At 39.0% G+C, this 14,386-nt stretch overlaps 2 protein-coding genes across 3 annotated transcripts in view; one reads left to right on the top strand and one right to left on the bottom strand.

The window, feature by feature from the left end:
- Nucleotides 1–11,773, bottom strand: part of LOC124104354 (coiled-coil domain-containing protein 170-like) — a 47,347-nt gene extending 35,574 nt beyond the window's left edge. The window contains exons 1-5 of the mRNA XM_046461245.2: nt 11,663–11,773; nt 7,992–8,027; nt 6,471–6,663; nt 3,179–3,489; nt 1,837–1,965 (exon numbers count right to left, since the gene is read on the bottom strand). Of these exons, the coding sequence (XP_046317201.1) occupies nt 1,837–1,965; nt 3,179–3,295 (246 nt within the window). The 5' untranslated portion in view covers nt 3,296–3,489; nt 6,471–6,663; nt 7,992–8,027; nt 11,663–11,773. The remainder of the gene's footprint in view (nt 1–1,836; nt 1,966–3,178; nt 3,490–6,470; nt 6,664–7,991; nt 8,028–11,662) is intronic.
- A 44-nt stretch (nt 11,774–11,817) lies between these two features.
- The window catches only part of Mthfd1 (methylenetetrahydrofolate dehydrogenase, cyclohydrolase and formyltetrahydrofolate synthetase 1), a 67,692-nt gene continuing 65,123 nt past the window's right edge, over nt 11,818–14,386 (top strand). For both annotated transcript variants that reach the window (XM_046461233.2, XM_046461232.2), the window contains exon 1: nt 11,818–11,950. In XM_046461233.2, the coding sequence (XP_046317189.1) occupies nt 11,910–11,950 (41 nt within the window). In that variant the 5' untranslated portion in view covers nt 11,818–11,909. The remainder of the gene's footprint in view (nt 11,951–14,386) is intronic.

The raw sequence follows: 14,386 nt of genomic DNA, 5'->3' as shown, positions 1-14,386 counted from the left end.
GAGATTATTAATAATAAGTTAGACTGTTATAATAAGATCTCTATAGTTTTAAGGGATTGACATAATTTTTCCTGAAAGAAAAGAAAAATCTATGACTCTATCAAAGCTTTCATAAGATATACTATGTCTACATAAGCTCAATTTAAATCTAAGCTCTATCTACCACTCTTGTGTAGATAAAATGGAAATATATATATATATATATATATATTTACCTAGATATCTATATCTATACTTGTATCTACTTAAATTAAATCTGGAATCAATCAAGCCATTGATAGAGGAAATAATAGAAAAGAACTTTTATATGGTTCTGGGCAGCAAAGAATCCACTATAAATGACTATGTTGAGTTGAGTCCCTGCCCCCATATTTGTATGTTGAAGTCCTAATTCCTAATATCTCAGCACGTGCCTGAATTTGAGTAATTATGTTAAGTAATTATGTTAAAATGATATCATTAAGGTAGGCCCTAATTCAATATGATGGGTATCCTTATAAGAGGAGGAAACTTGGACATAGGCTGATACACAGGAAAAACCACATGAAGACAGGGAGAAGACCACCAGCTACAAGCCAACCAAAAAAACTACCCAACTGACACCTTGTCTCAGACTTTTTTGATGTGACGGGGGTGGGGTGCTGTTGTTCCACTCTGGGGAGTCAAACCCAGGTCTTCACATATACCAGGCGCTTCAAGCACTCTACTTCTAAGTCACATTTTTAGCCCTCTGTCTCAGACTTCTAGCCTTCACAACTGTGAAAAAATAAACTGTTGTTAAATCTACTCAGTCTATGACACTTTGTTATGGCTGCCTAGGAAATAGCCACCATAGATTGCTACTTATTCAAAGGGCTGGTCATTGCCCCTCAAATGTAAGCATTCCCAGCATTTTGCCTAGAGGTAACCATAGAGGCAGCATAGACATAAATGGCTACATCATAGTACCCTTAACAATGACCTTTGAGCTTCCAACCATGGCTACCTTTGGAACTATTTCTTGCAACAAATCCTGAGAATAGTTAGGCTCAACTAAAGAATTTCTACAGGTGCTCTCTAGTCTTCATCAGAGGGAGTAAAAGTCAAGGGATTTCCTACAAATGTGTTTTCTGTTTTTGTTTTTGTTTTTTAATCTATTGATGCCAATGAGATATATCAAGTATTAAATTAAACTAGTGAATATTTGCCATTTGGTGGTATGCTGAAAATAGGAGCTCATTTTTTTCATTAAAAATATTTAGGAGCCAGGCATGGTGGCGCACACCTATAATTCCAGCTACTTGGGAAGCTGAGACAGGAAGATTGTGAGTTGAAGGCCAGCGTTGGCAACTTAGCAAGCCATCGTCTCAAAAATAAATAAATAAATAAAGAGAGCAGAGGGTATAGCTCAATAGTAGTACACCACTGGGTTCAATCACAGTACCAAAAAAAAAAAAAAATTAAGGTAGGCAGTATAGCTCAGTGGTAGAGCACTTGCCTAGCTTGGTCAAGGTCCTGGGTTTAATCCCTAGCACTGGAAAACAAACAACTTAGTACATATAATTGATTATTATTTTTACATAAATTTTAAGCATGGTAATCTGTAAGCTGTGTTCTAATATCCCAAATTTGTCAGTCATCTCCAGTGGATATTCTCTGTCAAAAGACAGATTTGAGTCTAAATTAAAATTACTCCTCAGGAATGAAAGAATTCAATATTGAGAACACACACACACACAAAAAAAGCAAAAGTGGGATAGATAATACCTTGAGCTCTTTATCAGAATGTTTACTCTCCCTACTTCTACAGAAGATATAATTTTCTAGTGTTCTTTTTTGTTTATATAATCTCTATACCTCAGCTAAAAGATTCTTGTTTTTCACCAACAAACCAGCAAAGTCAGGATGGACTGGGTCAGCTGCCCTTTTGTTGCATGTAACTGGGTTCCTGGTAGAAATCACCTCAGGAGGTAGATCAAAACAAGCCTACAAAGAGAAATTGCCAATTAATTACTAAACATGTACCCTGTGAATAAAAACCCACAATATTCTGGCTTATATTAACTCAAGTAAGTAGTTTTAAATAGACCAAACTTGAAAATATTCATTTTGAGGTGCTACCCTAACAAACACATTAGGTCCCAAGAAAACAGCAAGCAACAACATGCTGACCCAAAAAGCTACTTCACATTTTCTAAAACAATTTGTAATGTGAGCCATGAGGAAATGCTGCACATCTATAAATTGTGCAGACACAATTTCTGAAAACATAGGAATCAATAAAATGGGGAAATTTTAATGTGCATCTAATAAAAAGTTTATAGAAACATGAACTACTAGGTAATTGATTCCAGGCCTGGTAGTGCTCATCTGTAATCACAGCTACTAGAGACAGAGGCAGAAGGATCTCAAATTGAGGCCAGTCTTAGTGAGACCCTATCTTAAAATAAAAAATAATCCCAGCAACTCAGGAGGCTGAGGCAGGAGGATGGCAAGTTCAAGCCTCGCCTAGATGACTTAGCAAGACCTTGTCTTAAAATAAAAAAATAGAAGGGTTGGGGATATGGCTTGGTAGTAGAGCACTCTAAAGTTCAATCCCCAGTACTGCAAAAAACAGAAAGTAAATAAATAAATAAAAATTAAAAAGTCTGAGGATATAGTTCAATGCTTGCCTAGCATGGGTAAGGCCTTGGGTTCTATCTCCAGTACTACAAAAAGCAAATAAACAAACAAAAAAATGTGGTGCACTAAAAAGATAATGAGAGTCAGACTACTTAGTTCCGCCACTTAATCACTGTGGCCTTTCTCTGGGGTTCAGTATCCTAATCTGCAAAATAATTGAACTAGATCAAACTCAATTTACAGTCTATTTTTATATTATTTTGGGGATAATGGGCATTAGTGAAATACCAGAACTACAAAAACAGTCAAAACCAAAATCCGTTTGAGGTTTTATTAGATTCTAATATTTCCTTGCTCCTTGTTCTAGAATCAAGCCAGAAATCAAAAGAAGTGGGATATCATTTGACCTCATTTCTTGTATTCATTCACTAGCAAAGAAAGGGGTCAGGGCACTAGCATAGGCAAATGGACAAACAGAATGGACTTTCCCTTTCTTCAAGCTCTCAGTTGTGTGGGAGAGATTGATTTACTTCCTTATGAGAATGGGGAAAAAAATAAACACCAGAGTACAACTCACCACTGGATGGTTTTTCCAGGCTGATAGCTGCCTGACTTGTGGTGACTTAGCCTCATGGGGCCTAGTAGGAAGCCTTCCTGGATGTGAGTGGTTTAGAGATCGGAGAGGGCTTGACATGCTGGAGATACAAGCAGCATGAATCGGATCTGCTAACGGTGACCCCAGATGCTTCCCAGGGAAGTTTCCATAGAGTACTCAAGAAGAGATGCTGAGGTCTGTTGGGCATCAAAAGCAATGTCTTCTAGAAGGTTCTACTTCAGATCCTCAGGGCTTAGTTAGACCTCAGAAGAAGCTGCCCAATGAACCTATTGCTTAGAGAAAAGGAAGACCTGGTTTCTAGAGACAGGACCAAACTCTGTTTAGATTGTAACTGGTGAAAGTAGCACGTGAATGTAGGTATGTGCACTCATAATATCATTCCCCTTTTTTTTCTTTAGTGATGGGGATTGAACCCAGAGCCTTATGCATGCTAGGTAAGCGCTTTACTACTGAATTTTACCCCCAATGTTGTTTGTTAATCACGTTTTTAGTTATTTGACTTGTAAATTTTCCCTTATTTTTAATCTGTTAGAAATATTATGTCCCTCAAGATACCACTAAAAGATAAAAGTCAAATATGAATTGATAACATAGAATGTGATAGTTCACAGTGCTCTTTATACCCCAGAGGAAAATAAAATGTAACCTCATATTGTAATTTTTGTAAATTAAATTCTCTAAGAATTTCAGCATTGCCTTAAATCTATTTTCTCTACCCAGTTCAATTCCATATATTATCTTTCTTTTCTAAAGTAAAATCTTAAAGAATAGAGAAAACTTTAAAAATTGACCTTCTATGTTTTATCAAGCAACGGGATAGGGGTTCCTTTTTCAAAACCAGGAAATAGACAGGTGTAGTGGTACTTGCCAGCTACTTGGGGGCTGAGGCAGAACAGAAAGTTTGAAGCTAGCCTCAACAACTTAGTGAGACCCTATCTCAAAATTTAAAAAATAAAAACAGGGATGTAGCCCAGTAGTAGAGCCACTCCTGGGATCAAAGTAGTAGAGCCACTCCCAGTACCAAAATAAATAAATAAAACAAAACAAAATCAGGGAATGCATTCTGATGTTTAGGAACTGCCCTGAAGGGGCTTCATGTAAGTGTGGGGTATGTTTTTCCTTTGCTGAGTGTTGTCTCCCATAGAATTGGACAGTCTCAGAATGATAGGAATTTTCAAGGGAAGAAAAAAAAATCAGGATCATGTGACTTGTGTGTGCAGGTGTGTGTGCATTCGCACTCAAGTGTGTACGTGTGTGTGTGTGTGTGTGTGTGTGTGTGTGGTGTATGATACTGGGGATGGAAACCAGAAAAGCCTGGCAAGAGTTCTACCACTGAACCACACCCCTAGCCCCAAGGACCCTGTGACTTGAGGAGCATGGAACACAATGCAATAAGGGCCTGTGTTTTCTTTACTAACCCTGAAGTCTGTTTTAAAATCCATCTAATAGGGTTGGGGTTGTGGCTCAGCAGTAGAGCACTTGCCTAGCACATGCAAGGCCCTGGGTTCGATCCTCAGCACCACATAAAAGTAAATAAAATAAAGGTATTGTGTCCAACTACAATTAAAAAAATATTTAAAAAATCTAATAATTTAAATTTAATATTATCAAAAGCAAATATTAAAGCATAAATATGTCTAGTGAGACTTTAATCTCTCCCCTATTCTCATTATTTGATACCTAAGATCATTACTATATCAGTTTCTTTTCTAAAAGCCAAAGAAGAGAATCAAAAGAACTAAAGTTTTCATGGAAGGAAAAATAAATTCCTCCTTAATCCTGGAAATATCATGATACTGAAAATAAATTTCTTCTTAATATTCTCAGTTTTTACTTTCATTTTTATTTTCTTACCATCTTATGAATCTTGGCCTTTATTTTTTTTTTCTTTTTGCAGTGCTGAGGACTAAACCCAGGACTTTGTACATGCTAGGCAAGCACTCAGCCACTGAGCTATTCCCTAGCCCCTTGTGCTCTATTAAAAACAACTTTATTTATTGATTTTCACTCAGATTCTCTAAAAAACAAGCTATTGTGCAGGCCATTCCCAGATGGTGAACTTTTATAAAAATTCTTCAGTGTCAGTTCAAATACCATTCCTTCATTTCTACAAAGCAAAGGTGATCTCTCTTTTCTCTTAACTTTGCTATGGTCTGAATGTATCCCCTAAATTAATATGTTGAAACTTGGTTGTCAGTGTGATAGTATTAAGAGGTAGGACCTTTAGGAGGTGATAAATCAAGAGGGCAGAGCCCTCCCGGACGGCATCAGGACTCTTAATAAGTCTTGAGGTAGCTGGGTGCAGGTGGTGACTTGGGAGGCTGAGTCAGGAAGATAGCAAGTTACTTAGTAAGATCCTGTCTCAAAATTAAAAATAAAAAGAGCTGGGGATATGGCTCATTGGTAAATGCCAATGGGTTGTTCAATTCCTGGTACAGGAAGAAAAAAAAAAAAACTTGAGTGAGAGAATTCACTCTCTTTTCTTCTACTACTATGTAAGGATGAAATAAGAAGGCCTTCACCAAGCTGAGCGTGGTACCCCACACTTGTAATCCCAGTCATTCAGGAGGCTGAGGCAGAAGGATTACTAAGTTTGAGGCCAGATGGAGCAATTTAGGGAAACCCTGTCTAAAAATGAAAAAAGAAAAAAGGGGCCCAGTAGTTAAATGCTCCTGGGTTCAATCCCTGGTGCTGAGAAAAAAAAAAAAAAAAGAAGAAGGCTTTTACCACTTTACCAGATACTGAATGCCAGTGCTTTGATCTTGGAATTCCCAGCCTCCAGAATCTAGAATCATGAGAAATAAATTTCCAGTCTTTATAAATTACCCAGCCTGGGTATTCTGTTCTAGCCCCGCAGACTATTCATTTCATTATTATCTCATTTGATATTGTACTATGTCAAATTTTCATCTCTCCTGCTAAATAAAAGGTATTTAACAGTAGGATCTACTTCTGGTTTGTCCTTATCATCTCACAACAGCCACAGAAAATATAAACTGAACAACCAAAGAAAACAAGAAGAGAAAAAAAAATCCTTAATACAAAGTTAATTTAATAGATATTAGTACTGTTCCCTAAAATGAATTTCATGAAAATACAATAAAAATGTATGAGATATCTAAAGTAAAAATAAAATACAACAATATGACATGTTTATTCTGGGATTTTTAGTTTTGTATATGACTATTCTATTTTATATACTCATAAGATAAAGTATGCTATGTAAAATTTAATAGAAAGCAAAAATTTTTACCACATAAAGAACAAGAGAAAATTCCAAATCCAAGGTCAATCCCAAAAGGCACCTGAATTGTCCACTGTAAGTAGCAGTCCTGCCAGTAGAATGTTAGCACATCAAAGGAGCTGTTGCTTGGCAACCGCATCACAGAGGTTCAAGGAGGGAGAAGAAATCTCCCAAAGTGACAGTTAGACTTGTAGTTATTTCCCTAATTAATAAAATGAAAAAACAAAGTGATTTTCATCAAGCATTAGTAATCTTAGGAAATCTTAAGAAAGTGATCTGACCAAAAAGTGAACACTCCAGCAATCATGCAAATCATAATTCTGATCCTCCTTTTGTGAAATTCTTAGAATAGGTCAAACATTTGTACTCCAACATATATCTCATCAAAGGAGAACTATTTTGAGAGAATGGGAAATTATTCCATCTACTATTTCTTTTCTTTCTTTTTTTTTAAGCTGTTGAAAGATCTTTATTTTATTTATTTAAATGTGATGCTAAGAATCGAACCCAGTGCCTCACACGTTAGGCAAGTGCTTTACCACTGAGCCACAACCCCAGTCACCTATCTACTATTTCTACAGCAAAAGATTCTTTGTCTGAAAAATCAGGATTCTAATTCTGGGAAAATATTTTCACAGCAGAGAAAGTAGGTCGCTATTACTATTACTATTACAATTATTATGTGTGTGCGGACTGGAGATTGAAGCCAGGGGCACTTAACTTCTGAGCCACATCCCCAGTTGCTTAGGGCCTAGCTAAGTTGCCCAGTCTGGCCTAGAACTTGCAATCCTCCTGCCTCAGTCTCCAGAGTTGCTGGAATTATAGAATGTGCCCCTATGCCTGGATATGTATTATTATTTTTTAGTTTTAGTTTTTTATTTTATTTTATTTCAGTACTAGGGATTGAACTCAGGACAGTCTATGTCTGAGCTACATCCCTACCTCCCCAGCCCTTTTTAAAAAAAGATTTTGAAACAGAGTTTTGCTAAGTTGCCCAGGTAAGCCTTGAACTTGTGATCCTCCTGCCTCAGTCTCCTGAGAATATAGTTAGGCACAGCCATTGCTGGCTCTATAATGTATTCTTGATCTTGAAATAACCAGAAATATCTTTTAATATCAAATAAATCTTCAAAGAATACTGATACCTTGACCTTACCCCAATTTATGACTTTATTAGTCAAAGGTAGAACCGGCATAACTTCATACTAAAAGCTATATAGGTCATTAAAATGTAAATTTAGGGGCTGGGGATATACTCAGTTGGTAGAGTGCTTGCCTCACATGCACAATTCCCTGGGTTCAATCCCCAGCACCAAAACAAACAAAAAATAAATAAATTTAGGGCTGAGAATAATTGCCCACTGTCTTCATCTATATATGATAAAAATGAGGCTGGAGAAATTAAGTTATAGAAATGAGAGTAATAAATAACTACTCCAGAATAACAGGAAGCATTTTTTCCCTCTACAAGATTTTTTAAAAATTATACTCACTGAGGATAGGGATGTAACTTAGTGATAGAGCACTTACCTATTGTATGCAAGGCCCTGGGTTCGATCCTCGACACTATAAAAAATAAAAATAAAATAAAAAATATCCATGTGCAGTAGGTAGGTAAGTATGAACAACAAAGGAAATCTTATAAAGCTCAGACTCTGGTGGAGAAAGCAGATAGTCCACAAATAACTTAAAACCAAATCATTTTTATGGTAATAAGTGCTATGAATAAAATAAGCTCATGTGAAAGTAAAGGAGAGGTAAATTAGAGGGCAACTTTTAATAGTATAACCAAAGAAGGCCTTTGGGGGATATACTAATAAATTAAATGGTAATATACATTTTACAGATAACCTGCCTTTACAGAGATTCATTATGATGAAGGCTATTGAGGTTTACTATTGAAGTTGATGTTGTAATTAACATTTTCCTATATATCTTTGTGTATCTGTGTGAATATTAATTAAGGATAAATTCCAAGAAGTGGAATTACAATAATATCAATATATTATTAAATCACTCCGCCAAAAGGTTGTAAAAATGAAGTTTGGGCAAAAAAGTGACACATATCTTCTAGCAACTGCCATTATATGTATTTAAATAAACTTTTGTCTTACTGTTCTCTCTGAGGTAGTCAGTTCTTGCTCCCTACTTTAACCAATGTGCAACATTTTCTTTTATTTTTTAGACAGAATCTTGCTAAGTTGCTGAGGCTGGTTTTGAATATCTGCAACATTTGACAGAATTAATTACCCCTTTTCCCATGAAATATACTTTTTTAAAAAAATATTTTTTAGGGCTGGGGATGTGGCTCAAGTGGTGGCGTGCTCGCTTGGCATGCATGCGGCCTGGGTTCCATCCTCAGCACCACATACAAATAAAGATGTTGTGTCCGCCTAGAACTAAAAATAAATATTAAAAAAAATTCTCTCTCTTTAAAAAAATTATTTTTTAGTTGTCAATGGACTTTTATTTTACTTATTTATATGTGGTGCTGAGAATCAAAGCCAGTGCCTCACACATGCTAGGCAAGTACTCTACCACTGAGCTACAACCCCAGCCCAAACATACTGTCTTTCAAGACAATGTGCTTTTGTAGTTTTCCTCATAACACACCGGATTCACTTTTTGTCTTTCCTCTTGGGTGTTCCAGGGATCAGTCATTGGTTCTTTCTTTACTTATATCCAATTTTCTTGGTGAGCTCTTATCCAGTCTCATGGATTTAAATATTATATCTCCACTTTTATGTTGAAGAGGCATCTGAAATCATTTCAGTTGAATTCATGATCTTATCCCTAAAACCTGGTCCTTCTACAGAAAGGTAAAATCCTTTCATCTCCCTGTAGCTCAGACCAAGTCCTTGTTATCTTTCTATTACATTCCAAGTTCCTCTCTTCATTTAGGTTTCTGCTTAATCATTGCCCAGAGAAACTTCTCTTACCACAATTCCAAAACTGCACTGCTGGGGATGTGGTTCAGTGGTAGTACACTTGCTTAGCATGTGTGAGGCCTTGGGTTCAATTTCCAGCAAAGGAAAAAGGAATAAATATGTATCAACCATCACCTTCCACCTCCCCACCATCACTGTCTATCCTCTTAACTAGCCTATTTTTTTAAAAACAGCATTTCTCTGGGCTAGGGTTATATCTATAGGGCTTGCTAGCATGCTTGAGGCCCTGGGTTTGATCCCTAGCACTCCAAAATTAGTAAATGACAAAACAAATAATAGCATGCCTTCATTTCTAAAGCTGTATATTCTTTAAATTGATCATTCTCCCCCCACCAAATATGAACTGAGGGCAGGAACAGCTTACTAATATATCTGGTTCTGCAGTATACCACTAGAGCTGTGTTGTTGGCACATAGTGGCTGCTCAACAATTTCTTGCTCAATGAATGAATGAACTGTATAGCTCATAGATATGACAGCTGAAAACTAGACTTGTTCAGATAGCAAAGGCAATAAATTAAAGATGAAGCATCCAGCTTTGAGTCCTAGGGCCAACAATAGCTTTGGGCAAGCAATACTTCAAAGTTTAGTTGCCCATTTGTAAAATGGAGTTTGGATATCTTTCTCAGCAAACAAAACAGCAGAAACAGTCATTATCTGGTAATGTAAGATACAAAAAGATTCACTACCTGTAATTTATCAGAAACAGTTTTCTTGTTAATTTCATTTGTTCAGGCAAAACAATGAGTGCATGTTCAGAAGTCATTATATTACTATTATACGGTAATTACTGTATCACTATGTGTTATATTGTGTCCACTTAGGGGCTGGGGATGTTGCTTACTGGCAGAGCCACTTAACATATGGGAGGCCCTGGATTCAATCTTTAGCCTAAGTGTACACACACATACACACACTGGAAAAAAACCCGCCAAATATTTCCTAAATGTATCATGGTGGTAGCTGTACAAGTCTGTAAATATATAAAAAATCATTGACATTTAAAAATGGGTTAATTTTTGGGCTGGGGTTGTGGCTCAGCGGTAGAGCGCTTGCCTAGCACGTGCGAGGCCCTGGGTTCCATCCTCAGCACCACATAAAAATAAATAAATAAAATAAAGGTATTGTGTCCAACTACAACTAAAAAAAAATTTAAAAAGGGTTAATTTTATGATATGTAAGTCACACCTCAAAACTGTTAATAAAACAAGAAAAAGATTCTATAATTCCATATAGTGGGTATTGCAAAATATTCTAAGAATTTAGGAATTCTCAGAATTTAGACAAATGTCAATTACGGCCCCCCTACACCCCCAGGACCCCCCCCCCCCCCGCATCAAGTTCAATAAATAAGCTCTGCCATTAAGAAACGCTTGCTAGGGCTGGGGTAGAGCGCTTGCCTAGCACGTGTGAGGCCCTGGGTTCGATCCTCAGCACCACATAAAAATAAATAAAATAAAGATATTGTGTCCAACTACAACTAAAAAATATTAAAAAAAAGAAAGAAACGGTTGTTAGAAGAAACCCAGCTAACTGGTCAGGTCCTAAGTGATCTATCTGGACGACTGAACTATATGGGGGGTTTGTAACCCGGGCTCGGTAAGAACCTAGCCAGGGAGCTGGTGCAGAGAAAGCAGAGTCAGCGGACTCGGCGCCCAGCGGCCTAGTCGGTCCCGCAGGTTCCCGGAGCAAATGCCAAACTCAGTCCTGCTCCCGGAGGGACGCCTACAGGGAGGAGCTTGCGCTCGGAGGGTCAACCTCATCTCGCGGACCCGCGGCCCGCGTCGGTGCTCCAACCCCAGGTCTGGGGCGGGGAGCCACGCGCCCTCCAGCTCGGTCACCATTCCCAGCACAGCGGGGCTGAAACAGCCGCTGGTGCCAACTCAGTCCCCTGGAATCAGAGGCCGACCCCGACCGCACAAGCGCGGGTGTGAGAGTCGGAAGTTGCCCACACACCCAGGGTCCCCAGCCGCCACCAGGAGGGGCGGGGCAGAACTCTCGAGAGAAGCCAGGTGGCCTCAGCCTCAGCCTCAGTCAGAAGTCCCCACAGCACAGAGAGGTAGCGGAGACGCGCCTCCCGCGCCCGCGAAACTGCACTCCCGCCAGGCCGCCCGGCCCTGATTGGCTGAAACAAAGGCGGGTTCCGGAGTCGGTTCCAGCTCGCTGTTCGGCGGGTTCCCGCCCCAGACAGAGGCGCGCTCGGCACCGGCTCTTTCCATCAGCCAATCATTCTCGCCAGCCAGTCATCACCTACTTTCTTCCCTTTGCTGCAGCCCCCTACCCCTCCGCTCTTCGCTAGCTGAGGGAACGACATCTTCCTGGATTGCGCACGCGCCTCCGCCTCCTGTGGGTGGAGGGGTGCGGGTGGGCGCAGGCGCAGTAGTACGAGCTCTGTGGGCAGTCACTAAGCACGTGGGTTAGGCTCCCGGGTCCCGCCGCGCGAAGGGAGTGGAACCTCGATTTTGGTGGTGTCAATCGTGGGCAGCGGTCTATTGAAGGCCATGGCACCGGCGGAAGTCCTGAACGGGAAGGTGGTCTCTGCGTAAGCACTTGTCATTTTTGTTAGGGCGTATTGGGCCGCTGGCGAGATCTTTGAGCCAGGTGTGCAGTCCCCCACGGACCCATTTTTGCAGGAGGGACGCTTGTAGAAGTGGTGTCAGGTCTGTTGCGTAGGGAGGAAGAACATTGACTGGGCCCATATCACCTTACGACCGGTCTCCTGCAAGCGAAGAAAGGTCCCAGGCCCAGTCTGTTTGCCCTTGGGCTCCTCTATGGGGGGAGTGGGGGAGGCAAGTCTTGGCCTGACTTTGCTCCCGAAGTGCAGTGTGCTGGCAACTTTCTGAGAGAGTAGTTGGGACTGCTCCGGGGCGCCAGTTGAAGAACTCAGAAATCCTGTCCACTCTTTTCTCCTATGATTTGGAGGTGATTACATTGTGACAGCACTTTATAAGATTGGTGACAGAGGATCTTCTTTCAGTCCATGGTTTTTCCAAGTACACCAGAGTCTAACTTTTCCTTTCCCTTCCATCTCGTGCTCCTAACAGCCATCTTTCTGTGCTGACTCTAGAGTTAATTTTTAGTTTGGCTCATGAGTCCTGACAATATTCCATATTCCATTTGAGCTCTTCCTGTTCTACCCCTTCAGATTTGAAGTGGATATGGGTGCCACCTTTGCTCCCAGAAAGGAACATCTCCTGCTCTTTACTGAGCTGAGGATTGTACCCAGGGCCTTATACAACATGTGCTCTACTACTTCTCTACACCCCCTAACCACGCCCCCTGCTTTTTGTTTTAGAAGTGATTTGGGGGTTAAGAGGAGGGTAGAAAGAATAGAGAAGGATCTATTCTGTCTGACTTTACTGAAGTTGCATTTGGGACCTTTGGCATCTCCAGTTATTTAGTATCTGCTGTAGCTGACAATAACAATTGTCCTCTAATCCTTAACTTTATTCAAAGAGGCTTTTGAGTGCATTAGAAAGTTAACTGGTGGTAAAGCCTACCTTGGGACAAAATGATTGTTTCCTGAAAGGTAGAGAATATGAACAAAGATGGAGAGATGTAAATTAGATGGTGGTGAATCTTCCACATTGGTGAGGAAGAACCCCAGATTTTTGCACTAGAAATTGCAATACTTAATCCCTGAGTGCTTTTTTAAAAATATATTTTATTAGGTATATTTGAGGTTTACAACATGATATCATGGTATACATATAGATAATAAAATGGTTTCTATAGTGAAGCAAATTACATTATCTCATAGATACTTTTGGGGACAAGAATAGCTAAAATCTACTTATTTAATATAAAAAACTCACACAATGTAACTGTTAACTATAGTCTTCATATCGTGCATTAGAATTCTAGACATGTTCCTCTTACATAACTGCTACTTTCTATTCTTTGACCTAATCTTATGTATAAATATTTCATATATGAGCGAAATTATGCAATATTTTTCTTTTTGTTTCTGGCTTATTTTACCTAGTGTAATGTCCTCCAGGTCCATCCATGTTTTGGCTGGTAATATTCCATGGTAAATATTTCCCACTTTATCCATACACTCATCAGCAGATACTTAGGTTGTTTCCATATCTTGGCTGTTTTGAATGATGCTTCAGTGCATAGTGACAGGGCAGCTATTTTTACAAGGGGGTGATTTCGTCTCCTTTGATTATGTATCTAGGAGAGGGACTGCAGGGTCATGTAGTAGTTTTTATTTTTTCTTTCCTAAGGAGCCTCCATATTATTTTCCATAATAGTACTAATCTATATACCCACCAGTGGTGTGCTAGGCTTCCCTTTTCTCTGTATCCCCTCAACATTGGTTCTCTCTCGTCTTTTTGATAATAGCCATCCAAAGGGATGTGAAGTGATTTTAATTTGCATTTCCCTGATAATTATTGATGTTTAGCAACTTTTCATAAACTTGTTGGCTATTTTTAAAAATCTTTATTTTTCAATACCTTGCTTCTTAAACTGCATAGTTTCTGCCTGACTTTCCTTTTTCTTTATTTTTGCTTATATTCAAACCTATTCCTTTTACCATAGACTTTTTCTTTCATTCTTTCTTTTTTTTAGTTGTAATGGACAGAATGCCTTTATTTTATTTATTCATTTTTATGTAGGTCTAAGGATTGAACCCAGGGCCTCACACATGCTAGGCATGCCCTCTGCTCCTGGCTACAGCCCCAGCCCATTACCAATGACTTTTTCATGATAAAAACGTCCTTTTAGAAAGATTGGTTGTAAAGAGATAATTTAGGTTTCTGTCTTGGCAGGCTACCAAAAATTGGTGCATACTGGGCATGTTTTATTTGGATAGAGAGCATATTAAATATGTTTATAAGTTCCATAAGGACAAATAGATTGTTTTGTTTTTGTGTGTAATCCAAATACCTGGAAAACCCTTTTTTGCTCTTTACTACTTGCGCAACTTTAAGCAAATTCCTTAATCTGTCTGTGCTAAAATTTCCTCAGA

The sequence above is a fragment of the Marmota monax genome, unplaced genomic scaffold, assembly GCF_021218885.2.
Source record: "Marmota monax isolate L192 unplaced genomic scaffold, Marmota_monax_Labrador192_F-V1.1 WCK01_AAM20220418_F8-fsc00001, whole genome shotgun sequence".
In the NCBI taxonomy this organism is placed as follows: domain Eukaryota; kingdom Metazoa; phylum Chordata; class Mammalia; order Rodentia; family Sciuridae; genus Marmota; species Marmota monax.
The sequence above is the reverse complement of the archived record's forward strand: the minus strand, read 5'-3'. Positions and strand labels throughout refer to the sequence as shown.